The 27,306-nt window shown below is 55.5% G+C and overlaps 9 protein-coding genes and 1 pseudogene across 10 annotated transcripts; 5 read left to right on the plus strand and 5 right to left on the minus strand.

Moving 5' to 3' along the window:
• The first annotated feature begins 480 nt into the window (after positions 1-480).
• Positions 481-2,857, plus strand: B0T26DRAFT_682897 (UEV domain-containing protein). The gene is made up of 4 exons (XM_060440767.1): positions 481-698; positions 804-891; positions 961-1,199; positions 1,257-2,857. Exons 1-4 carry the CDS (start codon positions 579-581, stop codon positions 2,493-2,495), a joined length of 1,686 nt encoding a protein of 561 aa, XP_060301989.1. The 5' UTR covers positions 481-578; the 3' UTR covers positions 2,496-2,857.
• Positions 2,838-3,936, minus strand: B0T26DRAFT_682900 (uncharacterized protein). Its single transcript, XM_060440768.1, has one exon. The coding sequence runs from the start codon at positions 3,782-3,784 to the stop codon at positions 3,146-3,148; it is 639 nt and encodes a 212-aa protein (XP_060301990.1). The 5' UTR covers positions 3,785-3,936; the 3' UTR covers positions 2,838-3,145.
• Positions 3,937-7,575: 3,639 nt separating this feature from the next.
• On the minus strand, positions 7,576-8,784 carry B0T26DRAFT_682901 (GPCR fungal pheromone mating factor). The gene has a single exon (XM_060440769.1). The coding sequence runs from the start codon at positions 8,587-8,589 to the stop codon at positions 7,720-7,722; it is 870 nt and encodes a 289-aa protein (XP_060301991.1). The 5' UTR covers positions 8,590-8,784; the 3' UTR covers positions 7,576-7,719.
• Positions 8,785-10,969: 2,185 nt separating this feature from the next.
• B0T26DRAFT_5977 (uncharacterized protein) lies at positions 10,970-12,615 on the plus strand. The gene is made up of 2 exons (XM_060435653.1): positions 10,970-11,315; positions 11,381-12,615. Exons 1-2 carry the CDS (start codon positions 11,266-11,268, stop codon positions 12,567-12,569), a joined length of 1,239 nt encoding a protein of 412 aa, XP_060301992.1. The 5' UTR covers positions 10,970-11,265; the 3' UTR covers positions 12,570-12,615.
• A 531-nt stretch (positions 12,616-13,146) lies between these two features.
• Positions 13,147-14,079, plus strand: B0T26DRAFT_630880 (uncharacterized protein; the record flags this gene model as incomplete). Its single annotated transcript, XM_060436290.1, is given in 3 exon segments — positions 13,147-13,227; positions 13,239-13,764; positions 13,886-14,079. 3 exon segments carry the CDS (start codon positions 13,147-13,149, stop codon positions 14,077-14,079), a joined length of 801 nt encoding a protein of 266 aa, XP_060301993.1.
• Positions 14,080-15,900: 1,821 nt separating this feature from the next.
• On the plus strand, positions 15,901-17,698 carry B0T26DRAFT_797226 (uncharacterized protein). The gene is made up of 3 exons (XM_060446925.1): positions 15,901-16,685; positions 16,768-17,125; positions 17,190-17,698. Exons 1-3 carry the CDS (start codon positions 16,161-16,163, stop codon positions 17,363-17,365), a joined length of 1,059 nt encoding a protein of 352 aa, XP_060301994.1. The 5' UTR covers positions 15,901-16,160; the 3' UTR covers positions 17,366-17,698.
• A 275-nt stretch (positions 17,699-17,973) lies between these two features.
• On the plus strand, positions 17,974-18,908 carry B0T26DRAFT_736152 (heterokaryon incompatibility protein-domain-containing protein; the record flags this gene model as incomplete). Its single annotated transcript, XM_060443293.1, has 2 exons — positions 17,974-18,755; positions 18,794-18,908. The coding sequence occupies 2 exons, from the start codon at positions 17,974-17,976 to the stop codon at positions 18,906-18,908; spliced, it is 897 nt and encodes a 298-aa protein (XP_060301995.1).
• A 1,119-nt stretch (positions 18,909-20,027) lies between these two features.
• B0T26DRAFT_t35 lies at positions 20,028-20,116 on the minus strand (annotated as a pseudogene). The gene has a single exon. The product of its transcript is annotated as a tRNA-OTHER (tRNA).
• A 1,009-nt stretch (positions 20,117-21,125) lies between these two features.
• Positions 21,126-23,542, minus strand: B0T26DRAFT_6025 (major facilitator superfamily domain-containing protein). Its single transcript, XM_060435761.1, has 6 exons — positions 23,206-23,542; positions 22,832-23,143; positions 22,243-22,769; positions 21,869-22,190; positions 21,674-21,813; positions 21,126-21,604 (listed from the first exon to the last, which is right to left on the minus strand). The coding sequence occupies exons 1-6, from the start codon at positions 23,375-23,377 to the stop codon at positions 21,419-21,421; spliced, it is 1,659 nt and encodes a 552-aa protein (XP_060301996.1). The 5' UTR covers positions 23,378-23,542; the 3' UTR covers positions 21,126-21,418.
• Positions 23,543-24,728: 1,186 nt separating this feature from the next.
• Positions 24,729-27,287, minus strand: B0T26DRAFT_841571 (amino acid permease-domain-containing protein; the record flags this gene model as incomplete). The annotated part of the gene is made up of 7 exons (XM_060447554.1): positions 24,729-25,157; positions 25,228-25,617; positions 25,732-26,000; positions 26,160-26,419; positions 26,489-26,584; positions 26,658-26,897; positions 27,005-27,287. 7 exons carry the CDS (start codon positions 27,285-27,287, stop codon positions 24,863-24,865), a joined length of 1,833 nt encoding a protein of 610 aa, XP_060301997.1. The 3' UTR covers positions 24,729-24,862.
• Between the last annotated feature and the right edge of the window lie 19 nt (positions 27,288-27,306).

A 27,306-nucleotide genomic window follows, 5' to 3' on the forward strand; every position in this document is an offset into this window, starting at 1 on the left:
GTTGTGCTCAACCCACGCAGCGTGGGTTGGGTCATGGGAAAGAGGTAGCACGCGATGCTCACAGGGCCCGATGCCCCCAGCTTTGACTTGCGCGCATTCTGGCTCACATTTTTACGTCCGATCGGAACAAATCAAGAGGTGGAATCTAATTTGTAAGGTGGTTCGGGTGGATTGTCAGCGTCTAGTGGCCTGCCATCGCGCATCAGAGCAAAGCAGATCGATTTTTGGCGCTCGTTTCCACTTTCCATCGGCCGTTCGAGAAAATTGAAATCTGATGGCTGAGTGGAGTAGCCGAGCACAGCATTCCATTGGATGTCCAGGCCCTTCTTTCAAGTTTCGAGCACTGCCGTGCACGTGCTACAACGGTCCTCTAGTGTTACGTACCCAAGCCCCGCGATTAGCCGACCCGACCACAGTGGAGCAGGTGGGCAGCTGCTGTTGAGCACTGACCAGTGATTGACGGATCTGCCAATCTGGACAGCCTCATCCTGCCGAGCCTGCCAAGGGTTGGGCGAGCAAGCTTGGCGCTCTCAAGGCGTGACGACGTTGCGGATACAGCATCCAACGACGCTCCATCCATGTCCCTAGACTCACAGCCAGTCAACCATGCGGCAAGAGCGGAGAGGGCGCCGCTGCACCTAGCGAACATGGTCGTCCAGCAACATGTGCTGAACTGGCTCTACAGCGTCCTGACCAGCGTACGTCTCCCTCGCCCGCTGCACCACCGATCGAGCGCCAATTGATCCAGTCCTCGTTGCCTGGCGAAGATGAATGCGCTAACCTGACCCCCTTACGATCCGCAGGAATATCACGACGTCACCCGAACCTACAACGACGTCGCCCAGGCACTGTCGCAGTATCCGTCGCTCTCTCCCCGCACCGATGTTCACAGTACGCGCTCGCTTGTTCCCTTCTGGTGCCGCGCCGGCTCTGCGACGCCGTGACTGACCAGAGTCGCAGCATTCCCCAACGGCGCATCCGCGCTGCTCCTCCATCTGTCGGGAACAATACCCGTCCTCTTCCGCGGCACGACATACCGCTTTCCCATTTCGCTATGGGTACCACACGCATATCCCCGCGAGGCGCCGCTGGTCTACGTGACCCCAACCGACAGCATGGTAGTACGGCCTGGCCAGCACGTCGATCCCCAAGGCCAGGTCTATCACCCATACCTGGTTGGGTGGTCTACATTTTGGGATGTGGGTGCAGGCTACGCCTGGAGAACACGTAGCAGCAGAAGCTTATTTGTACCGCAGAAATCTAGTATCATGGATTTCCTGGCTATTTTACGCGACATCTTTGCCAAGGAGCCGCCCGTCATCGCCCGCCAGCCTGGCCCCCCGCCTCCACCCCAACACCAAACATCCACGCCGCCCCCTGTCCCTCCGCTTCCGCCTGACCTGAATACGAGACCATCGAACGAGAGTCCCTTTCTTGCCCGCGAAGATGCCACGAGACCGCCCCCACCGCCTCCGAAACCCGGTCAGCGCGTCGAGGTCCAGCAGCCACACTCCCAGGCAGTCTCTCGATCCGACGGCCCTCCGCTTCCCCCCCTCCCGCCGAACACTAGAGGACAGCCGGCCCGGCATGGATCCGAAGGAGCAAGGGTGCCGCAAGAACAACGCACAGGGGCCGGGCCGTCCCGCTACGAGACCGCACCACCACTGCCACCGCAGGAGCTTCAACCACAGCCGCCCCCACGGCCGCCGTTTCCGCTGTCGGCGCAACATCCCAATGCATATCCCGGCCCTCCCCCGGCAGCCGGGTTTCCCCTGGCTGGGCCGCATCCCTCATTCGCACCCGACGAGGCGCGGCGGACGTCGTCTTTCTCTCCGCCCCAACAGTACGCCACACCACCGCAAAACTGGCAACAGCCGCCACCTCCAGCCCAGGCGCCGCCTCCCCAGCCGCGACCTCCCCCTCCGCCCGACCTCATGGACGAAGACCTGACGCTCACAATCCCCACACCCTCGTCTGCCCCGCCGCCGCCCATCCCGCCGAACCCCGAGAAGGACGCGCTGCTGCACCAGCTGGCGCAGACGCTCCACAACATGCGGCAGCGCTCGCGCGCGCAGAACGAAGCATCCCTCCTAGGCCTACAAGCGCAGCGCAGCGCAATGGCGGCGGCCGCCAACAGCCTGCAGAACGAGTCGGGGCAGCTGGGCCAGCTGTCGGCGCTGCTCGGGTCCAACACGGCGATCCTGCAGGACAGCCTGCGCAAGGCCGACGGCGTCATCGAGAGCTCGGACCGCCACCCCAAGCCCAACATCGACGAGCTGCTCGTCGCCCCCACCGTCGTCGGCAACCAGCTGTACGAGCTCGTCGCCGAGGAGCGCGCCCTCGCCGACGCCATCTTCGTCCTCGGCCGCGCCGTCGAGCGCGGCCGCATCGCCCCGGGCACTTTTGCCCGCACGACGCGCAACCTCGCCCGCGAGTGGTACCTCAAGAAGGCGCTGGTGCGCAAGATTGGACAGGGCATGGGCCTCGAGGCGTGAGGGCGCGATATGTGTATCGATCGAGAACTTTAGGTTACCTAGGTGCCTTGCACAAATAGGGCCTCTTTGAGATTTAATTACGGCGGTTAAGACAAAAACATGCATGGTAGAGTCTAGGTTCGTACACTCTGTAGATTCAGGTTCGTACACTCTGTAGATTTAGGGCCTATTGTGTCAGCCTTGATCCTTTTCCTCTTGCCGTGTTCTGCAACGACCTTGGATCCTGAGAGAGTGAATCGACCATCATTACACAACTTTTTGACTAGACGGTCTTGCCAAGGAGTAGATAAGGTTTCTAGACAAAGTATTGCGCAGCCGTCGCAGCCGTCGCAGCATGGGGATGCGCAAGATGGATATTTACAATGATATTGATGCGAATCAGCTCCCCCTCCAAAAGGAACGAGCATCAGTATTTTTAGCCCGTCTCAAAACAGCCAGCCCCTCCAGGCAACGAAAACATACCCTTCATTCCCAAGTGCGAAACATCCGCCCGCGCATTTGCTCGATGGCTAAGACGGTTACAGCTTTGCGCCTTGGGCGCCGCCGCCGCTTGACCTCTCCCTCCCGAATGTCTCAAACTTTGCCAGGTCCAGCACTCGTGCGGGCCGCGGATGCTGCAGCCGGCAGTTTGGCGTCGCCACCAGAACGTCCTACTCGTCACGGTTCGGAGCCGCCACACCTATGCTATCCTGTCCTGCCACACTCCCATTGCTGCTCTTGGTGCCATTCTTTGACCAGCTCGTGCGCCTCTCTTTCAGCCTTCGCCCGATCCCGTAGGCGGCAGCCGCCGCCCGCCGGCTCCAACTGAGGCTGGACTGTCTGCTCTTCACGGCATGCCCCTCGCCTGCCGTGACAACTAGGTTTGCGCCATCTGGCTTGGAAGCGTTGCCAGACTCTTTCCCAAAGGAGCTAGAGCGCCTCGATCTTCTTCTTCCCGCAAACTTTGGCGGAGGGCTGAATGCCGTCTCCTTGAGAGCGGCCGGAATACCACTTTTTGCAATGGCTTGCTCAAGGTCCGGATCGCCGGCAAATACCCTTGTCGCTCGCCCTCCAAAAAGACTCCCACGGCGGGTTTCCCAATTGGGCTTGATGTCAAGGACGCCGTAACTTTTGCGTTCGGGCAGAATGCGGCCGGACCTCGTCCTGCTCGAATGGAAGAGGGTCGGCCGTGTTCCTGTAGTCTTGTCAACGAGATCAGTTGACGATGTTGAGCTAGAAATCCGTATCGTTGTCGTTTCCGATGACATTGACTGCTCTGCGTTGGCCTTGTTGTTTGGAACTCTCCACATCGTGCCCTTGACAAGGAACGTAGATTCGCGCCTCGGAACAAGGGACAAACCGTCCGACCATGTTTTGCCCTGGCTGTCCCTCAGGCTGTGTCTCTTTATCGTTGCCTCGCTGGACTTGCCGCTGCTCTTCCCGCTGCTCTTCTCGCTCTTTGGTCTTGGTGCTCTGTCAATACCCTTGCTATTTCCGACATATTCCTCGGTTTCGCCGTTGAAAGACAGCGCCTTTAACAACCTCGAACTCCGTTTCACCTCTCGACCAGCGGTTCTCTTTCTGGTCTTTCCGTCAAGGGGGCTGCTTTTCGAGGCAGGCTGCACGTCGTACCATCTGGCTTTGCCTGCTATTGGCAAACTTACTACACTCGCGGAAGATTGGGTTATGTTCTCAAAAAGACTAATTTTGTCCTTGACTGGGGATTCTCGTCTCTTTTTGGTCAGCTTGTTTCGAGATGATCGCCAAGAACTCGCGGCAGGGCCACTCTGGGTGCCGTTCTGCGACCCAGTAAATGAAAGCGGTTCGGTATTGCGCGTAGAACTGCGCCCGCTGAAAGAGATAATGGCTGAACTACCTGACGAGGGACTGCTCAGGGATGCCCTGTGAGTTGTGACAGCAACAGTTGTAGACACCATGATCGGCAAGCTTGGCCCAGACTTTGTCGGCCCTACGCTCCCATGCTTGTCCAATGTTGGGATAAAAAGGCTTGAAGGCAGCCGACGTCCAGATCCTTTGCGTTGAGGGTTTGCACCAACATAGGCGTGACTCCCAGTTGGGCTTTTGATGCCGTCAGTCCGTTGCGGCAAGCTATCCCCCATGCTGCCAACACCACCATGGTCCGTCGATGGGGGCCCAACGGTGGATATTTTGACTGATAATGTTCGTGAAAGAAGCAGCGGATGAACGGGACTTGAGTGGAGAACTGATGTTTTCCTCGGCCTCTTGGAAGGCGTGTCGATATCACGGTTGCTTAGCCCTTCCCTGGTGTCTTGTGCATCTAGAGAGGATGTAAGTTTAGGGCTGTGATTGGTGCTCATCTGATCCAAAACTGAAGGGGCTTGTGGTGCCAAATTCCGACTGGCCGAGAGAGGTATGCGCCGCGGTGCGGGTTTCGCCGATGCCGAGGTGCCAAAGCTGTCGGTTTTGCTGATCACCCCTTTTCGAGGGGTGATCGGATCACCAGTTACAACAGATTCGTCTGTTCCAGAAGTCGATTTTGAGAGCACCGGACGTCCGCTTCCGACTTTGCCGCGCGAGCCAACTAGATTAGGTCGGGACGCCTGTTCGAAAGACATGCGCAGGTTTGCCACGCTGTTAGACTTCCGTTGGAATGATGCGACTTTCCCTGCCATCTCCGGGACGAAGAGAGAAATGGGACGTGTCTCAGACGGATGTGATTCACTTCGATCCCTCGGTGATTTTGGCGTCTTTTCCCCAACACGCAAATTCGCCATATTCTGGTCTTGGGAATCCTTCTCCATTTCCTTGAGCTTCCCCAAGTACGATATGGACTTATTTCCCGAGGCACTTGGCTTCGCCGAGGGGGCATTCATGTGGGTGACGACTGGCTCCATAAATGGGCGGTACACTATCTCTGTCAGAAAAATGACGCGCCCAAAGTGCCCAAATGATGTAGCCAAAGCCAAAATGCCGCTTTGGATGGAAAATGGTGCAACACTCACGGCCGGCTGGTTCAAATATTTTTCTCCTTTCTGCAACGATCTTGGGATCCCAACCCTTCCGGTCTTCTGGCTTTGGTGCACTTGGCCTTGGGGGCGGCCCCGAGGCGGACTTGTGCTGGTTTCTGTTTTCGCGGGCATCATCAGGATGTGGCTTCTGGGGGGACGCCAAGTCCATTGTATGCCATATTTTTTGATGACTGCCATTTTTCCCGTGCTTCTCTGTGTTCTTGTGTTTTGCATAGGGCGAGTCCGTCGCCCTATTTCCAGACTTGACGCGGGCGTTAAAGGTCGACGGAGAGCTCAGCGTCGTCGGGGAAACTTGACTCGACCAGCCAGTGTTGGGAATGACGCCCTCAGATTTCGGAGAAGCCGTCCGGGGAAGACCTCGAAACGGCGAGCCTTCAGTGAAATTAGGTTTTGTGTATGGCTTGGAATGTACACCCTGCTGCTTTACCGGTGTCGTTTTAGCTGTGGATGATATGCTAGACTGCCTTCGGAGAGATGATGACTGCCCAAAATCTCCAACGTCTGTATTTTTCATTGCGTCTAGACCTTCATACTTGGACACAAGACTGACCAAGCCCGGCGCAACGGGACGGGGAGGGGAAGCAAATTTTGTAGAAGGCGTGCCATGGACTCCTTGAAGTGTATCTTTTGGTCGAGGAAGTCGGGCTCGGGATGGGGGTGGTTTGTCAGCCACATATTCCGGAGCATCCTGGAATGGCTCTTCACGAGAGTCGTGGAAACTCTGGTCGGTGCTCGACTGACTTTTGCGGGCAAGTCTCAGAGGGGCGGGCTTTAACTTGGAATCTGAAAAGTCGCGGCCAGCGGTGGTGTTGAGCTGTCTTTTCTCGGTAGGCCTGGACATTGGCGTGGGCGTTGGAGAAGCCATATGATGAGTGGCAAGACGGTGGCAGTAATACAAAAGGAGAAAATATGGATCAAATTCGGCCAAGAATACCAAACAGCCGAGAGCAAAGGTTTTGGAGGCTTTGGGCAAAGAGTCGAAGAGAGTCGCGACACGAGAAGATCGCCATCGGCGAACCCACGAGACGCCAAGGGATGCGACTAGGCAACCGGGGCCATTCGACCTGCTCTCTGCTGGCTGCAAAGGAAGGAGCCGGTTAGCCAGTCGTCTCAATCCACTCTGAAAGTCTGAGTCGCGGACTAACCTGCAGTTGAGGCTCTCTCGAGGCAGGTGGGGAAGTCAACACTGATTACATCTACAAACGGAAAGCGCAATCGGGTATCAGACCAGGTCGGAGGCATTCTTCCCTGTGGTACCATTGTGGTAAATTACAGAATAGATTTGACAAAAGAAAAAACGCACCGTGTTTGTCGTCGGCGCCCGCCTGTTGCCAAAGGCCCGAAGATTGCGCGTGGGAAGAAGCTATATCAGAAGAAAAGAAGAAGAAAGTATCGGCGATTGCCAGACCAAAAAGAAACAAAATAATACAGCTCGGCTTTCCGCCGGATCTCATGGGCGATCAAAGTCCCCACCCCCACCCCCTCAGCGATCAACTATTCCAGACTCAGCAAGCCGATGCACGCATGCCTCGTGCAGCCATCGTGCCCCTCCCCGGCTCTCTTCCCACGACAACCATCTCCCACTAGTCGCGCCCCACGACAAACTCTCGAGTGGAGCGGACCAAAGCTCGGCTGCGGACCCCTACTACGAGTCTCGGTGGCTAGCTCCTCTAGCAGGCTCGGGAACGCGCTCCTCGGTGCGCTCAATGACACGCTCGACGCGAATGCCGCCTCTTTTCGCGCCGCCGCCAGCGATGCCCAGCTCCAGGTCCTCGTCGTCGATGCGCGACAGCTCCATCTCGGCGTGGTCGGCGTGGTGGGACTGCTTGGGGCTGAGGCTCGGCTTCTCGCTGGTGATGTGCGACGTCAAGCCGCCAGGCCCAGGCCCAGCCGCGGCGCCGACTCCGTTGTTGGCGTGGTTGTTGTAACTATAGCTTCTACTCGCGGCGGTGCTGGTGGCGGTTCGTCCGCTGTCGGTGGCGGCCAGCAGCTGTCGCTTGCTGCTCGCGCCCGTGCCCGTGTTGGAGGAGGCCGACGCGCTCTGGCCGGACCGCCCGCCGCTGCTGGCGCGGCCCGACCCGAACCACCCCGGGTTCGCTAGCCGCTGCGCCATCAGCGTGCCCAGCGGCAGCACCACGATGACGGACGTCTGCGTGAGCGAGGCCGATTCGAGGAAGTTGTTCCAGTCGTCGTACTCGAGAGCCGCGAACAAGACTGTTCAAGACAGGCATGTGTTAACAGGCAATATTCACGTGTTCCATGCGTCTCGAGGTCAAGGGAGATATTGTGAAAGGGGGGAAATGAAAGGGGACAAAGAACGTACCTGGCACCAGCATCAGAATGCCATTGGTGATGACAAGGACATCCATGGCGGTGAGGCCCTTGAGCGACGGAAGGAAGCTGCGGTTGGTCCACATGTGGATGACTAGGCGGATGTTGAAGAGGAAGCAGAACCAGCAGATGGACGCCGTGATGAGCCCGAGGTAGGTGCTGCGGATCCACCGCATGCTCGCGTCCTGGGTTTTGCCATAGAGGATGGCCTGTGCTTGGATGATGGTGATGGCAAAATTGAAGCCGATGGTGACGACAACGAGCACCACGGAGAGGGCTGTTGCCGTCCACTTCTGCAGCGAGGGCCACAGCTGGAGCATGGACCACGCCTGCACGATGAGTGCCAGCAGGATCAGGATGGTGATGGGGATGCTGAGGATGGTGGCCGCGACGCTGAGGTTGTAGTCGGTCTGAGAGACGAACTGCACGTCGCCCGACACTACGGTATAGAAGTGCAGCCAGGAAGACGAGTAGAACAGGGCCAGCAGGAGCATGCGGATCATGTTAGTTGTGAGCGCCAGGATGCTGACGATTACTGGCAGTCTCCGGAATCGGCTTCTGGGTGTCATGACAAGCACTACCGCCAGCATCACGAACGACGCCCCGACTTGGCTGCCGTAGTTGGCCGCCGAGGAGGTTGCCACTTGGTACACCATGTCGATGTCGGCGAGGGTGAAGTTGATGGGCGTCTGTCCATCTGAAGCGAGAATGAATGCGGGTTGGGTAAGGGGGTCAAAGCCACCCTCACTACCGCCGGGATTGCTGGACACCATGTCGAAAGATCGTACTAGGCGAGTGCCTCTGAATTACGAGGTTCTGAGTATCGCAATGCTCTAGTCTGAGAAAGAAATTGGAAGACCGGCTTCTTCAACAACGAGATGATGGCTGTGGCGAGCAATAGTGACGATGATGAAAAGAAATGAAGAGTCGGAAGAGTCTAGTGGCGAGTTCGTGGATATTAATACAGGAGATCAACGTCCTCGCACAGCGAAAAGACCTGGTCCATTTGGAAATAATGGCTTGAATGAGCAGAACTGGCAGGGGATTGTGGTCTGCAGGAGCATAATCAGAGTGGAAATCACCCTCTCCCCTCGCTCACATTCTCGACCCTCCTTGCTATCATTCTTCACGGGGTGCGCTCAAAGAAAATGCTCCCCGAAACAGATAATACCAGACAGAGGTGAGACAATGAAAGCGCTGGTGGTCTAGCCGGCAAAAGTGGAGATGGGCAGCTGCATGAGAAAATGCTTAGTATTGTTCTACCCCTGAACCCTTAGTATTGTTCTCGCCGCGGAGTGGGGCACCAACGCTTGAGGCTTGAGTCACGGAGGGCAGCCGCAGTGAAGCGACCAACAGAGCCAGCTGGGTAGAGTGACATGTCGCCGATATGCCGCTGGCAAAGCAATAGTGCGGTAGCTTGCCCCTTGCCCCTTGCCTTGGAGCTCGTAGAGTTACGAGTGCGACGAATTGGTGGACCAGCCTGTGGAAACCCAAGGGGTGAGAGGGGGCTGAGCGGGAAGTGAAAAGGAGCATCCACTCAGGCAGAATTGAATGATCAATGTGACCAGCTACCGTCAGCTTCCCCCCTGGCCGAGAGGCGTGGCTTGCCGATTGTGACCACTCTACTCACTGCGCGTTGAAGTCCAGAACTGATGAGAACCAGGGCTCAAGGTGTCAGTCGAAAGCTGGCAGACGCGCCAGACACACTCATATCCCCCATAGGCTAATCAAGCCCCAGCCTCGTCTCATTTTCATGCCAAATGGATTGCTCAGCTCCCAGCCGTGACCAGAGTGAACAAGGTCGGGGCTAGGGGCGCCGTCAGATCTGATACATTTGCTGCCTCTTCGACTTGGCAACGTAACAGGCAGAGACTACTTGAATTGTGCTGTGGTGGTTTTATGATCCTTGGCCCGGGCTGGCCATACCTCGACGAGCCAACGCGAGATGTTGCTAGGTAAGGAACTGGAATCTCGGACGTTGACCCCCGATGACCCCTCCGGTCCCTCACCACGAGACTGTTTGTTTATTGAGGGCAACCACCCCCCATATTGTAGCCCTCTGCTGTATTCCACCTTGCATGTAGATTGAAGGCTCATCCTTTGGTCTTGCCGTTGATATCTATATCATCTCACTAATACAAGCAAGAAACATCGACGCGTTTTCTTTGTGTCGCATACTGATTTCAACCCGATGCTGCTTCGGGAAACTGCAGCGTGCCACCTAACTGTAACTGGCTTCAACCAGCCCTGCTTTTCACTTGGCAGCTGAAATTCGAGTTTCGTGCCGGCTTTGGGCATTACTTTGTCGGCAGAATATATATACACCTTGGCGACGTTAGCGGGGGTAGATGAATGCCGTTCTTTACTTGGGGGCATGCGTAAGGTGCCTGTTTACCTTCCGACCTGAAGTTAATTATTGGTGGAATGTAGATGAAAGGCTGAACACCTTGGCCTCATCCATCCTGCAATATCTTGTCACTGGGGGCAAAGTATTCCGGTCATCATCGATCCATCTATCTAATTAGGGGATCTTCTAGGGGCAGTAGTGCACCGTATTGGCGGCAGGGCACGATGTTGCACGCAATCGAAGTTGACAGCGCATTGAATTGTCTGCTTAAATCCAATCTAGTAATACAGGAAAGAAAGCCTTTTATGCTTCGACCAAAAGACCGGGATTAGTCAACAATATAGGCATCAAGGCCTATATAGGGGCCGATCAGCGTTGGTGGCCTAGTTGATGACAAAGTTCGGTCAGGGGGGCATGATTACGTGAGTGACAACATGCAGTGTTTGGAGGGATATGCAGGCATGTGGCTCAAAAGTAGCCTACACACGAGTTATCAGATAGGTGTCCGAACATGTGCAATCGAATTTTACGCCACCCGGTCGGTAATCACGCCTGAAGGCAATTTCCTACACTCCGTTATTCGGGTAAATAAAATTTTATTTACTTCTTGTCGAACTACTCATCGGTCCTGCTGACGGCCGGCAGACTGCAGCTGACAGGTGTGAAGGCTTGATGGCAGTTGGGGGGGAAATCGTTCCCGTCCAGTGCACAACCAATAATGTAACAACCAGCAGGTCAGGTGACGATCGTGTCCCGTGACCTGAATGGTTCCCCCCCCCCCCCATCCTCCCAAAGCCCCGAAAGGCAACGAACCCCTCGCCCCAACAACCAGCTGGACATCAACCTTCCACTTCATTCGCTATCAATTCGTCTGCGGCCAGACCGCGCACTCAAACTCACAAGCTCACCGACAACTGCGCCTACATACCCCTAACGCCAGCCCGAGCTCGTCTTGAACCTGGCCGCCCTCAAACACACATGCCCTGTCTTCTCAGCCCTCCATAGGAGAGCTACGACGCTGACATGCTCCCTAGTATGTTCCGAATCGCGCGTTCTCAAACAGCAACCCCTCTGTCCAAGTTGTTGGTACGGCACATTCACCATGTGGACCACTACAAGATATTATTTACGGGTCGGATGTATAAAAATGAGGTCAATCGCCGTCCTCTAGATCCTATCACAAGAATGAAAATCGAAGAAATCCTCACAAGCAGCAGTTATGCCATTGGCAAGCTGAAACACGGCATTTCCGACTGGACAAGAGCAGATGTCTTCAACTTTGTCAGCTTGGCAAAAGCACGAAGATATCTCGACCAGGATTCTCTTAACAAACCAATCTCAGAATCTTATTTTCACTACGCCATTCTTGAAGCTGCCATTCGCCAAGACCACACCCTTCCCTACGACGATGCTCTTAGAAAGCTGGAGCCTTTGGCCCCCGAGAACCAGGACGCCATTGTTTGGGAACGCCTGCGCCGTGTGTACCGTTATCTCGTCTCTGAAGAGGCCAAGCCGCACCCGACCTGGAAGGAGGTCATCGCACAGCGCACCGAGAATGAGTGGCTCGAAGCCATTTTAAGCGCAATCCACCCTGACGCGAAGCCGGTCCTGAGCAGCGCACATCCTCCAACTATCGCCAACCTCAAGACCTTGCCCTTCACCAGGTGCAAACTGCGGGGAGTGTACGGGAAGATTAGGAGCCCGCTAAGGGAGAAATATTCGAGCTCAGAGTGCAATATCTACATTGGCTCAGCGACGGGGAAACACGGGCTTTATGCGCGGTTTAAATCGCATATTCGGAACGACTTCGACGCCAAAGCGATATTATGGGATCAGGTGGCAGAGCTTGAACAACCAAGTATCAGCCCATACTACTTCACCCTTCTGACCCTGCCAGAACACGTACCCGAGCTTGAACAACGATTGGTCTGCTTGATAGCAGAAGCTATCTTGATGGTTTATCTTGGGGCTCATTCTGGCTCGACCAGAACTGGCCATCCAATTTATCGTTACGCCGCATGGCCTGCGGGAGAACTTCCTTATACAGGGTCATCCGGGATGAACCCTCTATGGAATTCGTACAGCACGGTGGATTTGCATGAGGGAATAAAAGGGCGCGCCGCGAGAGGGTTGCGCATGGTCAGGAACTGGCCAGGAGGTCCTGATAATAAACACCTCGGTTGGACTTGGGACGGAGCCCAGTGGATTTGGCCAGTGGTCCATAATATTCCAGTGACATCAAACCCATTCGAGATGCCACTGAGTACCAGCGAAGATATGAGGGGTCATAATTCGAGGGCGCTTAGCAAACAAAAACGGAGGGATATGAGGCAAGAGTGGCTGGATGAAGCAGCGAATAAAAGGCTCCAGAGGCTCATTCTAGAAGAGGAGCCAGAAGACAGCTGAGTAATAGAAATTACTATCTAGTATTCGAACTATCCAGCAGGCTCTACTCTTGAAGAAAACCAAATCTAAGCCTGTCCTCCACAGAGGTATGTTAGTTTTCGTAATTTCCGTACCTAATATCATTTGTCTTCTTCCCGTATGTACCAAGGCGGACTAGTCTCCTGTGCTCTTCGCGCATAAATGATACTTCATAACCGGGTAACTGGGGGCAACTTTCATTTCCCCGCATTGACCTGCAAACCCCATAAAACCCCAAATTCCCTCGGGCAGGCTTCGTCGAATCTGGAAATGCGGAACACGGCTCCGAAGGACAGCACAGCGATTCTCTAAGATTGGGGGGGTACGAAGTAGTAGCCATGAAGAATAAATTTCTCTGCCCTGTGTTCCTATTTCATCCCCTCTCTCGTCTTAAATCCCTTGTTCTCTTCTTCTTTCTTTCTTCCTGACGAGGGATTTTCTCAAAGCAGCTCATCACTGCAGCAGCTATTGGGATCTTCCCGTCCCTTCGCTGCTATTAAACTTGTTGCGCAGTCGGCTTTACCGGCGACACCAGATCAACCGCCCACCCGGCTTCGTCATGAAGCTCGAAGCCTGGGTCGCCACGGCGTGCCTCGCCTCGGCCGCAGCAGCCATTGGGCCGTCCATCCCCTTGGGGGGGGTCCGCCGAAGCGGCCGGATGGCAAGCCGGCCAAGATGGAGAGCTGGAAATGGAGCGACCCGTTCTCGGCGAGCCGCATGCGCAAGCTGGACGCGGCCTGCGAGGCCGAGAAGACGTTTGAGGCCATCGAGTACCTGCTGGACGACCTGTCCGAGGCGCCGCCGCTGGGCCTGCTCCCGTTCCGCGACGCGCTCAAGAAGGTCTTCGCCGACCGCGAGTACCCCGGCAGCTGGGACGGCATCGACCCCCACGGCTACGACCGCAACCTGCTGATGATGGAGTACGCCGACGTGCCCGTCGCCGCGCGCGAGTGGATCGAGGACCAGGAGCGCACCGCCGGCCCGGGCAAGGGCCTCTTCGCCATATACGAGAAGCCCGCCGCCGCAGACGACGTCGTGCGCAACACCGTCCGCATCCCCCCCACCCCAGTCCTCCCGGGCCTCCGCCCGCTCGACAAGAAGAAGGTCATCATCTTTGCTCCCGGCGCCCTGTACGAGGCGCTGCCGCTGTGGGTTGCCGCGGGCAGTGACTGCGCTGGTAAGTCAGACATCCATGAGTAATTGATGCGGTGGAGAAGAAGTGGTTTTCGCTTCTCCTTTTTCTTTTTTGAGCTTTTTTGATCTTGTGCCTGACTGTGTGGCTTGGCGAACGATTTTAGAAACTCTCTTGGACATTTCCAAGTACAGCGCGAAGCCGGCCGACGGCAGTGTCGTCGCTTACCCGACGAGCAAGACCAAGGCGAAGAGGTCGGCCGACAAGAGGGAGATAAAGTTCACAATCAAGGCGCAGGCCTTGAAGGCAAAGGCCGATGAGGATGCGGGTGCGTCTGATGGCAAGAAAGATGAGCTTTGAGTAAGGCGCGCAATTGGTTTGCAGTCAGTCGATAGTGTGTGACCTGAACGAGCGGGGGTTTGCGGGGCGGGCGGCTGTGAGTGGGACAAAGGACGAAATGGAATGCCTAAACGATTGAAGCATCTTTGGACCTCAGTAGATAGACCAAAAACTGATAGACCTGTGCAGCATGTGTGTACTTTGCAATGCACGTTTTCCCAGCAGTCTGTCTTCTGTGGATGCGGAGGACCAGGTCACCTATCTCCAGCCAATGCGTTCTTCGGCCAACGCATTCGTCTCCGGTTACCGCGGGCTGGACTGGACAAACCTACCCCCACCTCACCTGGAAGAACCATCTAGCGGCCACCCGAAACCATCTTAATGCGGATAGTACCAAGAAAAAAGAAACGCCCCGCAAATGAACACCCGTCATCATCGAACGCAGTTCCATCTCAATGGGACTTGGAATTGGGGACACGTCTGTAACGTGGGGCAGCCGGGTGCGGGGTTACGAACCAGAACCAGACGCCCCGCTGTCACGATCAATCTGCCGTTAAGCGTGGCAACCACTTTGGAACCTCCCTGAACTGGGGTCCTGAGAGCGACCCACTTGTGCTCTGTTGCCCTGCACACAGAGCTACAGAGCAGACTCCTAATTGGCTCACATAAATATATACGATAACTGACGGATGCCTTTCAAAGTTCTGCGCAATGCCAAGCCAGCCACACCCCTTTAATTAGATACATCCTAACCCTCCTGGCCCCTCTTCTTCCGGCCTTCTTTGTACTATTCCCTCCTTCACACTTTATTACTTGCTATATGCTCGACTATCCTTTCAACCCAGGCTTGGATACGCTCTTGCGTAAGTGTTTTCTTCCAACACTCCCCCCACACTCGTATAGCCTCGGCCCTGCTCTCCGGAGCTCCCTTTTTAGTAGTTTCCCGCTTCATCCATGGCCAGCAAGGCTCAATCATATTGAGGTCGGGTGAATTACCTGGCCATAAAAGGCGAGAAACCTGGTGTATATCGTAGATACGTTGCTGAGCGTGATGAGCGTGGGGGGCGGCCTTATCTTCCTGGACAAGTGTATCCGGGCCACAGCTTTTGGCGAAATGGATAAGCTTTGGTAATATGATCTTCGTCTGGTACCGATACCAATCGATGCCTCCTTTGGATCCTCGCTCAAGTTTGCCGTTTTTTTATTCTATCGCCATTATGGTTTTCGTCCAGGCTTCGTGATCAATGAAAGTCTTCCCATCTTCGATTCAAGCTCCCAGGCTTCGCGCATAATCGGCTCGAGCTCTTGGTTCCATTCCTCAAGATCCTTAACAGCCTGCTGCTTTTCAGCTTTTGTTTCTGGAACCCAACAATGACAAGGCCCCGTGGCTGCTTGCCTGCCCTGAAAAGCCCCACTAAAGCACACTGGAGCGGGGAGCCGTCCGATGTTCCTAAAGGTCTCACACCTGGGTCTACCTTCTATCGGGACTGATGGAGTTGGATTGCTGTGAGCTTGGTTGTCAGGCTATTTCCCCGCTGGTCAAGTCTTTTTTGGCTTTCGTGTTATTCTCTTGCGTTTTGTTTGCTCAATTGGCATCATGTCGGTCGGGAAAAGATGAACAGAAAGAGCGACCTGTCAAAACGCAAGCGGCAGTTTTCTTCCGGCTCCCCGACTAAAGGCTGAGACCCCACTGTGAAGCTCCCAACGCTCCGGGGATTGGTTTAAAAAGTGGAGTTCAACCCAAATTGTGTCCGTGCTAACCAAGTCTGTATTGGTCTGTTTGCTATCCCAGCAGACACACGCTCACGAGCCGATGCACTGGCCACTCCGCTTGCAAGCCGGGTGGCAAGACGCGCCTGCTGGGCTGCTTCCGTTTGCGTTCTATGGACACCACCAAAAACTAGAAAGGAAAGCAGCACTGGCTCCCAACGGCTGCTTCCATTCTGCTCGCCACAGACAACGCTATCTTCGTCTTTCCTCAAAGTCTTCCACACGCCCCATCAATCGCGTCTTCTGAATTCAGTGATAGCCTTTAACGAGTCGGGATTATCGACCCGCGCTTCCCTTTGTTCTTCTCAACGAACCCCGCTCCCCTGCTCAACATGGCGAAACAAGGTATTGATCTCGACCAGGATCTCGCTGAAGTTATCAATGAACAGCGTCTTCGGCACTTGAGCATCTTGAGGGAAATGATGACGAACAAGTTGCAGCAAGAATGCGATGCCCACGAGAAAGAGCTGTCCAAGGCATGGGAAACCATCCAAAGCAGCTTGACCGTGTTCCAGAAGAAGAAGGACAACATGTTTGCCACACTTGCACAGTTTGAAGGCGAGGAGCGGGCTCGCGAGGTTTTCGGCGCTAGCCAGAAAGACGTCGTGCCGCCGACATTGAGAGCTATCCCCGCATATTTTACCTGCAAGCCCAACAATGTCTTGTTTTTGCCGACACCCACGTCGGCAACAGCCACGGAAAGCATGCACAAGTTCGAGACTCGTGAGAACATTACTGCGGTCGGTGCGCTCTCAAGAGAGAATGGCGTGGGACCCATAAGCCCAGGTGGAAACCAACCCGAGACTGACGTGCCGGCGAAATCTGGCAGCGTCAACGGAGTTCCATCAAAGTTCTATGTCAGTCTGCCCCCGCATTTTCTTGCGTCTATGACCTCATCCCTCTACAGTACGGTTTTGATCTAACCTTTTTGTCTCGCAGGCCAAACGAAGTCGTACACAGTTCGACTTTGGAGCATCGTCGAAAAACAAGAAGGCGAAAACAACAAACCCGGGCGATCGCGAGTTAACCCCAACCTCAACACTGACAAAAAAACCAGATATCGACAGCTGGGAGGTGGAAGGCTCTGAGTACATTTTCCAGTATCCTGCCTTCGGGGCTGGGTATTTTGTATTGCGATGTGGCCTCGGCAGTATTTCCGAGCCGCACACCTTCACCGCGCATCCATTCGAAAACGCTCTAGCAATGGAACATTTCAACGACTACAAGACGTGCAAGGGACATGATACAACTCGCCAGTACCAGCCAGACGACATCGTGTCTCTTCACGGCCACCGAGGTTCGTTCAATCTCTGCCCCACTTTGTTATTTTCCAGCAATCGCTGACATGGAAAAATAAACAGTTCGCGGGGAGAATGTCAAAGAGGAGTGGGTCATAGCCGCAAACATGCGGCTCAGCGCAGATAAAGCCAAGTCTACGACACCCAGACCCAAAACTCGCAAACCTCTCGAGATCGTGAGCCAGTTGGGCCCGCTTGACCTTCAGTACAGGGCGACCCCGCGAAGCACCCCCACTTAGGTGCTGAAATCTGTTCGTTGACAACCGGCCAGCGATACCTATCAATATCCTTTAAAAAATTATAATGGCAGGACCGCAGGGCGGCTCAACCAGTAAGCGGAATCGGTCTTCGCTCAAAGGCTGCAGATTTGTGGTTTTCCTACTTGATGGCAGCCGTTCAGGTGTTTATGGTGGGTTTGGGGGAGGAGGGGGCGGTAAGCTGCCAAGGTGTGGGTTGCGCGTCCAGGTGCATTACCAAATTTGTATCCTCTAGACTCCGAGCTGCGAAACATTCCCGAAGAAGGGATAAATGCACGACTTGCCCTTGTCAGTTCAAAACTTGACTTACTAAACCAACGCCTGTAAGGTAGGTACCGTCTTCCCATGGTCTGGCAGTTCGGTGTTCTTTGGGCCATCCCAGCAGCCCCATACCCCGCAAGACGTCCTGAACGCGGGGTAGGTCTGTCTCCATCAATTGCACCATGATGCGATAAGGTTAGGCATCCATTAGTGTTGCGGTGTCAAACACCAGAGCCTTGGGGTAGACCACAGCAAATTTGTCTCGAGACTGGCCATCAACGACTTTTTTTGCGCAAGTTCGCTAAGCGGAGTGTGCACACCTATTAGCTATGCGGCTTCTCAACACCCAGACGTTGAAGGTCGACCTGTTCATGGGACAAACTATCCCGGCATACGCCGCCCTGTCTCATACCTGGGGCGACGAGGAAGTCTCTCTCCAGGACATGCAGTCCACGCCGCCGCGGACTGCAGAAGGCTTCCGTAAGGTCGAGGAAGCATGCAGAGTAGCCCGCAGCGATGGCTATGACTACGTGTGGATCGACACATGCTGCATCGACAAGACCAGCAGTGCTGAGCTTTCCGAGGCCATCAACTCCATGTTCCGCTGGTACCAAGACGCCGACGTCTGCTACGCCTACCTGGTCGATCTTCCTCCCGAGACCGAGGCCGCGCTCGGGGACGCCCTGCCGACCTGCAAGTACTTTACGCGCGGATGGACCCTCCAGGAACTCATTGCTCCCCAAGACGTCCACTTCTACGATTCAACTTGGGCTTTGCGCGGCTCGCGCCGGGCGCTGGTCGACCTGATCAGCGAGATCACCAGCATCGAGATCGAGGTGCTGCTCGATGCAGACGAGCTGTATTGCGTCCCCGTCGCGACCAAGATGTCCTGGGCGTCGAAGCGGGTCACGACGCGTATCGAGGATATAGCGTACTGTCTGCTGGGCTTGTTCGACATCAACATGCCTCTCCTCTACGGCGAAGGCCGCAAGGCTTTCCGCCGCCTCCAGGAGGAGGTGATGAGGAAGACGAACGACCTGAGCCTGCTGGCCTGGGTGGGAGGCACCCCGGGCGAAGAGATCCGTGAGATCTGGGCTAGATCGCCTGCCGAGTTTTCCTGGCTCTTGCTGCAAAGGTCCTCGATGCGAGTTTACGGCCAGTTCAACGACGAACCCGAGATCACCAGCAAGGGTCTGCGCATCTCTACGCGGCTGCTGGAGGCGAAAGGCCCCGGTACGAACGGGGACAGACCTCCTTTTCATGAGCTTGTTCTGATCCTGCGGTGCAGGGTTTCGCCGCCACCGCCAGGGCTTGACGTGGACACGGGGTCGAGTAGCGTGGCTCTCGGAATCCGCCTCCGCATGTTTGGGCCCGCCCTGTTTGTTCGCGACGTGAGAGGGTCTGCTACGAAGCAGCTCGTCATTGTGAACCATGGTGTGTGGGTCGACAATAGGTACAAATACAGCCGACGGGACCAGGTCATCTGGCTGCAGTGTGAAGACAGCCACCTTCCATTTTGGATTTTGCAAGACAAGACCCAAACCCTTCCCCGGAGGAAGTTCTATCGCGAGTTTCGCAACTACGGGCTTCAGTCGTCCCTGAAACCCAACATTCACTTTCCAGCTGACGAGCGTTTCCAGACGGCGCCTTATCCCCTGTTTGGAGAGGTTTGGGACTCTTCAAATAGGACGCTGATCGTCGGCTGGATCACGGTGCGAGGTTGGGAAGCTATGATCGCCACTATCTCTCCCGTCTACGGCGGCCAGCGGGTGCTGGTGATTTTTCTCGAGTTGAGCCACCGGAGTAAAGTCTTCATTCTCGACGAGTCCGATCCGTTGGGGAAGAGAGTTCTCAATGCGCGCCACGCCGATGGCGACGATGAAGTTGGACTGTTTGAAGATCTGAGGAACAAGTTTGCAGCCCTCCTATTAGTCAAACCTGTTATAGAGGGTGACATGATAGGAAACCCACTCCGCCAGGTAAGAGGAGATATGATCACTTCAGACAAGAAGTGGCGCGTCGGTGCAGCTCGGAACGAAAGGGTTGTTCGTGGGATATCTCCAACGCAAGCAGTGTCATGTATTGATTTCGAAATCACCCCCGTTCTAGCCACAGGCGCCAGTTCCGTGCTCAGGCGAGCTTTTGACGCACTGAAATAAAAAGTGTAGCTTCCTCATTTGCTGTTCTTCAACAACAAGTCGCTCTGAACTAAAACCGTTTCTCCTGACTGGAAAATTTAACTTATTTGGTGCAGTGCCTTGAGAGATTCAAACCTTGTCTTTGCTATCAAAGCACAGCGGCTGCTGCTTAAGCCTGGAAGGGTGCTAGGCAAAACGAAAGCAAAGCTTCAAAAAACAGACTTCGAACGCCCATAGGCTGGCCCCTCTCCCGCCAGGAATTGAACCTGGGTCCCGAGCGGAATCAACTGATGACCATGAGAAGCTCATATACTGACCACGATACTATAAATTTTTTTTTGGTTTCTTTGCGTTGCAGGTGTGGGCACCTGCAATAGGCTTCTGGGATATTGACAATGGGTACAGGAGTGGGACCTATATAGCCCACTCCTCTCCTGCGCCGGGTTATCGACGGAGTGACTTTGTTTGGCTCCACAGCAAGAGGTTCGGAAAGAGGGTCTGAAGAGCTTCGTGTCCACACGCGATGATGCACTAATGCCCCAGGATTCTATGTAGCCATGTCCTTGTTTCCTGTGAGATCCACTCCAGGTATGGACACCTTACCCAGAGCACCACTTACACTAGGCGAGGGAGGTCTCTGGGTCTTTTGTTGCTTTGTAAGTGTAGTGGGAATCTGGCCACACGTCTTCGGCTGCATCAACAGATCGAAATAATTAGAACTACCTGCATATATGTGCGTTTGCACCTCACTGAGCGAGCAACGATACTACAGAGGCCGCTTCACGAAACCAATAATCGCTGGTCAGTAGTGTGCATATGTCTTCAACCACACTGGAAGACAGGATGAAGTCATGGAAGCGAGGGATGGGTTTGCACTCACAACACTGGTCTAAATACTTGCTAAAATATCCTAATTCGCAACAAAAACCACGGATCGTATTTTACGACGATGATATGTATTCAATACTCGCCCCATTGGTCTTTTACTGTTCAGGAGCAGTCAAATTCTCGTGGTTGACAATTTGGGGTGAACCCGGAATTACCTGGTAGTTTATCGGACATGTTGGATTCGCAAAGCGGAAGACAAATTAACATCAGGATCCCACACATCGTCGCCCGACAGAATGCAGACAATTTCCATATCAAAACGCATCAACTTTCGCGAATTATGTGGCTTTAGCCGCATCTATTTAAAGATTGGGGGTGTCTGAGCAACAGTTGTTGGTATGGTGGAAAAAGGGGGGCGGTCGTGTTGGCGGTGTGGACAGGCTCGCACGTCATTTTGGGGCCGCTGACGAGACTCCCGCAGTGACCACACGAGTCTCGACCAGCCCATCAACAACGATAACCTAGGATCGCACCTTCCCACGGCACGCTCCTCCCCCTTGAGCGTCGTCTTCCACTGCACGGCGCGGAAATTTGAGCTGTTTCTTGTTCAATCGACATCACCGCGCCTCGCACTACCCGTCGTCAACCAGGGTGTCCAAGCATCCTGTTATTTTGCACCTTATCGCCCATCCACCGACAAATCATCCCGTCGAGCCACACGTCGGATCCTTCAAGCGGCTGCTTCCGGGCTCTGTTACCACTGCTGCCGCTCCAGCACAAAGCGATAATCTCACGCTCTGCCGCACCTTCACGACTTCCTATGCAGCGCCCCCGTCCTTTGAGCCAGCGAAAAGACGAATGCCAGCAGCGCGAAGCCGCTCGATGCTACAAATGCTATCCTCAATGCATCGTCGTACAGCGCCCGGACTGCCAACTCGGTCTCAAGTGGAAGTTCCCGCAGCGCAAAGATGGATTTCCTCAGTTTCTCGACCAGCTACCGGTCGAGGTTTGCGTTAGCAGTGCCTCTCAGCCTCAGCACACATCATATATGGGGGGGACCTACCTCGTCAGTCGCCAAGTCTCCGAGAACCGCCGGCAACCTCGATAGTAGGACATTCTGGACAATCGAGGAGGTGACGGTGACACCATAGATTGTGCCCATGGAACGCAGCAGATATACCGTTGACGTGGCCACTGCCTGCTCTGCATCACGATACGTAAGTCTTGGCCTTGTCTCCAGGGGCGGCATCGCTCTTACCTCTGTGCTCGAAGAGCGAGATGAAGCTAAACAGAACGCTGGGGTTCGTTAGGCCAATACCGAGATTAGCCGGTACCATGTACACAAACTCCTTCCATCGAGCGCCTGACGTCCCCATTGTGCACGCAAGCACGTTTCCAAGGAGCATCAAGGCCGTGCCGATGCGGACATTATGACACAAGCGATAACCGCGATGCATCAGGGACCCTGCGATAACACTACCTACAGGTGTTGCTAGTGACGGAACAATAAGCCGCAGGCCAGCTGCCGTCGGGGAATCACCGCGCACGGCCTGGAGATACAGTGGGATCATGAACATGTACTGCGCAGCAGTCAGTGGTCGTTTCTCTGCCAAGGGGGAATGTATGGCTTACAGCATATGACGACATGCCGGCGAAAATGTTGGTCAGCTGGATTGCGATAGGCTGCCACCCTTTCAGCATCCTCAGCGGGATCATGGGTATCGCCTTAGTTTCGGCCTCGATCACCACAAATACGGCCAGCAGCACAGTACTTCCAACCAGCGTGGAGACTACAACCGGGCTAGCCCAGGGATACTCATTTCCGCCAAAGCTCAGGCCCGCAAGCTGGGCGACCAGTCCGACAACGAGGAAAGAAGCTCCTGATACGTCCAGATGTTGGAGTGCCGACCTGAAGCTGCGGTTGCGCGTCAACTCCAAGACGGTAAATTCCGGGTTCTCCAACACGCGGTAGCCGACAACGAGCGCCAGCAAGGACACGGGAACTTGCAGAAGAAAGCACCATCTCCACCCGATGCTCTCGGCGATCACGCCTCCGAGCGACGCACCCAAGACGGCGCCGAAGCCGACCAGGATGTTCTGCATGGCTTGGTACATACCTCTCTGTTTGAAGGGGATCATGTCAGAGTTGATAACGGTTGCTACGCGTTGATCAGCAAGTGCTGCCCGAGAGTCAGAGTCGGTAGTGTGCAAGCAATCTCACCCATGGTGATCAGACCTCCCCCTCCAAACCCCGTCAGGGCCCTCATCAGGTTGAGAGTCAAGATGTCTGGAGCAGTAGCGCAGCCCAAGCAGCCCAGCATGAAGGTCACCGTGGAGACGAAGAAGCATATGCGTCTCCCAAACATGTCTGACAAGCGGCCATACAGTGGCTGGAAGGCGGTGCTTGTGATGAGGTACGAGGTCGTCAGCCAAGCGGCATTATTGGCGGCATTGAAGTCCGAGCTGATGGCGGCATAGGTGGACGCCGTGACTGTGCCATCGAACCCAGCCAGGAATACATTGGCCCAGAGACCTAGTGGTGTCGCGACATTTGTTAGCAAGTGTTACTCCCTCCAGCATCAATGCACAACATACAGGTCTCGATCCACCACAACCCAGGTGAGGGCTTCCACAGTTCTTCGTGGGACTCGGGGAATGTTGCATATCCGGGCTTGGATGTTTTGCACCGTAGCAGACGAGCCGATTCCACCTCCGGTGGGGATGAGGGCACGTTATCACCATCCTTTGGTGTGTTGTTGTTATTCATGATCCCTTGTTGCTGAGGCGCGAGGAAGCAAAGCCAATGATTCAACTCTTCTTAGTTACTTCTTTTCCAGATCAAATGCGGTCTTGTCAGAGCCTTATGGACCTTGTGTCTCGTTCTTTGCCGAGTGGCAAATGCTCAGAGAGGACCGAATGGTCAGGCAAGCAGTTACGATTTTCAGCCAAGCTTCTGTTGTGTGGGCTACAGCGTCGTGCCCAAAGTGGCAAGCCGCTGCAACCCCACTTTGTTTCTTCTTGCGGCGGATATGAAGCATATTTCTGAGCCGATACCGGTTTCCAGCCGACATTGTAGACCTAGATTGCTGATCCCGGCTTCAATTGAGATGGCCTGGCCTAGCTGCGGTGCTGTGCCGTTGGATAACAATGCGCCATCGCGGTGGAACGAACGATTGACGGACCTCCTCGCAGAGCATTCCATCCGATGCGGGAAGAGCACCTTGGCCCTGAGCCTCGATTGGAGGGGGATATGAACCTCCCCACCTCGACGCTCTTATCACACAGCGAGCACGCAGCGTGCAGCTGCAGCAGTGCAGTGCAGTGTGGGGCGGGGGCATGAAGCAAGTACCTATCTAAGCTAGTTAAACCGCACAATCTATGATGCTGTCTAGGAGTTCTGGGCGGATTCGTCAGCGGGAGATAGCAAGAAGATCATCGTTGTCTCGATCAGCCAATCTCAAAGTTGCTTGCTGCCATTGATCTTGCTGCATTGCCCGTCACTCACTTGTTGAACTTGTCTGGGCTTGATCAGATCCATTCGCATTTGGTTGGACCCCTAGTTTTGAGCGCTTGCCTCGCTTATATGCAAGCAATTTACCCGTGATCCACGGCGATCCACTAGCCGCTTGGTTCGGGTCGCCGCCGGTCGACGGCCAAGAGAGATCCCACTTGATAAGATATGACATCTGTCTCCTCCTCCGTACTCCAAGCATTGGTCCGTTGGCACCGTTCTTGATATTGGAGCGGGGCGTGCCGGATAGGGAGGGTATATTTTCGGTTCGTCCAGAAAAACGAGCGGCCAATGTTCTGTCCTCCGGCGGCCCTCTGCATCTGCCTCTGCATCTGCACTCTGCACCTGCTGGCCTCCCCGCTCCTAGCAGCATATTTACTGTTGGGCCAGAAACCAATCATGGGGAACACCGTTACATAACAACCCAAGAAGGTGAAAGGCCCCGACCGGGATATTCACTGCAGAGGCTCACGTGTGCCCCGTTTCGCAGCTCGCGCTGTGATTCTACTGGCTAATGGCAAATCCTTGAGTGACATCAAGCGGCAGGTGGTTCCATGCAGAGCAGTCGTGCGTTTATTTTCTTCCAGGTAGGAAACCCGCGGCAGAAGACCAAGTTCTAGACTCTGGTCCCGACAATTCCGCGTCCCCAGCAGAGAGAGATTCTCGGAGACTTTGCTCATCCCCCAACCCGCTGCATCTTTCTCGCCCCAAGTCAGATCTCTCACTCGTGTGTCGGGCCCGTCACTGCTTCTCGGCATCAACTGTCGGCACGGCCGGCCCCTCCCTGGTCACTTCGGCGGAGCCGTCCTCCTTCAAGTCATCTCCGGCTCCCGCATCGGACCCCGACTCGGCAAGCGGCCGCCCCACGGCGTCGTGGGTTGCATCAAAGTGCGCTAGCTCGTCCACCGGGACCTTGATCAGCCGGTGGCTCTGCGCACCGTGGTCGAACACGACCACCTCCTGGCGGATCCGGTATCCGCGCAGCCGGGGAATCGCCGAAATCCAGAGGTAATAGTACACGCCGCATCCGACGAGACTGGTTGGTGGCTTTTGTTAGCATTGAATGATACGAATTTCATGTCATCCCGGTTTGCGGAGCAACTTACATGGCGATTCCCGTCACGACATATGTGGCATACCAGAAGCTGACGTCGCCAGCATATATGCCCCCGGCCGGCGGGTACCAGGGCATGATGAGGAGGTACAGGTTGACGAGGATGTTGAAGACGATGATGGGGTCCCAGGCGCGGAACTCGGCCCGCGGCAGCCCCAGGTGCTTGCGCCGGATCCGCACCAGGTAGATCCCCACGGCCATCACTACGTTGAAGAAGGCCGACGGGTACACCTGCAAATCCGTCACGAAGTTGAAGGCGTCGCCGGCCGGCGGCGCGATGATCATGATTATCGTCAGAGCCCATTTCAGCGCGTACGGGCCGAGCGGCGTGCCGAAGGGCCGCGTCGATGCCCAGAATCGCGGGAAGGGAAGCACGCCCTGTCTGTTGGATGGTCAGTGCCATTGGCTCGCAGATTTTTCTTTTCTCTTTCTCTTTCCTGTTGTTCTTCCATCCAATCTCGTGGGATGTGCGCCAAAAAAAAAAAAAAAGACTCACCGTCCACACTCGCGAATCAAACGCGAAGACCCCAGCAGCACGGCGACTAGGTTGCCGAACGAGCTTAGCGCGATTAGAATGTTGAGGCCCTTGACGGCATTGCCGGGCCCGAACACGTTGCTGAAAAATAGGCTGGCGGCGATCTGCTTGGCCGCCTTGAGGTCCGCCTTGGGCACCGCGGAGAAGTAGGCAATGTTGGCCAGGATGTACAGAATCGCCACGACCGTCAGCGAGATGAAGCCGTTGCGCTTGAGCTGTTTGACGGGGTTCTAGATGGGGCGGTGCTTTGTCAGCTCATGTCCGCGATTCTCTCACTTTTGTCCGGTAGGCTCTCGTTTATGATCTCTCTTTCATCACCATTCCTCCCTCTTGCCTCTTGCCTCATCACGTCCCCACTTCAATCACACGGCAATAGAGATGAAACACACTTTGATCTCGTTGACAACGTTGAAGGCATTCTCAAAGCCCGCATACGAGAACACAATCTTGTAAAGCGCGTTGGTGGCGCCGTACGGCGTGGCCGCGCCCTCAAAGGGGTTGACAAAGTTGGCGTGCGGGTTCGGCACGCGCGAGACGTTGCCGCCCAGCACGATCAGGCCCGTCAGGGCGATGAAGACGAGCGTTAGTACCTTGACGATGCCGATTGCGTTCGAAATTCCGTACGAGACGCGCGTGTTGAAGGCGACGACTTTTGAAAAGCGGGGGCGAGTTAGTCAACTGCAAATACACGAGTAACTCTTTTCCGGGCTTCACTCACCGAGCACAGCAACCGTGTATCCCGCGACAGCTACCCCCTTGAGCTCCCAGGCGGTGGGCGTGTACCCGTTCGTGCGGAACAGGTACTGGGCGAGCACTGACACCAGCAAGTCAGTCAGCGGTTGTCCATCCCAGCCTGCTAGCTGGCGACGGGGAAGAACTCTGCTCACCAATGGCGTTGCCGCTGCTAAACGACAGCGCGACCGACAGAAAGGCAAACGACGTGGGAAACAGCCAGCGCGGGCGCGGGTAGGCCTGCTCGAGGTAGACCACCTCGGACCCGGACCGGTTGGGGAAGTAGGCGGCGAACTCGAGGTAGACGGATAAGCTCGCAATCGAGGTCAGGAAGCCCAGCGCCCAGTAAATCATGGAGAGGCCGACGGAGCCGGTGCCGCTGAGGATACCCGCAGCTGTATCGTCGCAATGTCCCTTGGTCAACACCAGCCGGCCATGGCAAAGGGGAGGAGCAGCTGGTTGGGTGTCATGGCAGGAGGAGGAGGCTGGGCAAGATGCTCACGGGTGGAGTAGACGCCGGTGCCGATCATCTTGCTGATGTTCAGGAAGACGATGGTGATGGCGCCGACGGAGTAGCCCAGCGGCGAGCTCGTCTCGACGGGCGCGCCCGTGGCCTCTTGGTACGACGGCAGCGAGTCGTTGCCGCCCTTCTCGGCCACGTACACGAGGCTCCCGTCGGTCAGCTCGGCGGCGTCATATGCCGACGCGTTGGTGCCGGCGGCCGCGTCGCGGCCGTCGTCCGCCTCCCGGCTGCGGAATGGCCGCCGCCAGTTGAACGACGACATGGCTGGGATTTGTTGCGGT

The sequence above is a fragment of the Lasiosphaeria miniovina genome (assembly GCF_030549165.1).
Source record: "Lasiosphaeria miniovina strain SMH2392-1A chromosome Unknown B0T26scaffold_1, whole genome shotgun sequence".
NCBI classification, from domain to species: Eukaryota; Fungi; Ascomycota; class Sordariomycetes; order Sordariales; family Lasiosphaeriaceae; genus Lasiosphaeria; species Lasiosphaeria miniovina.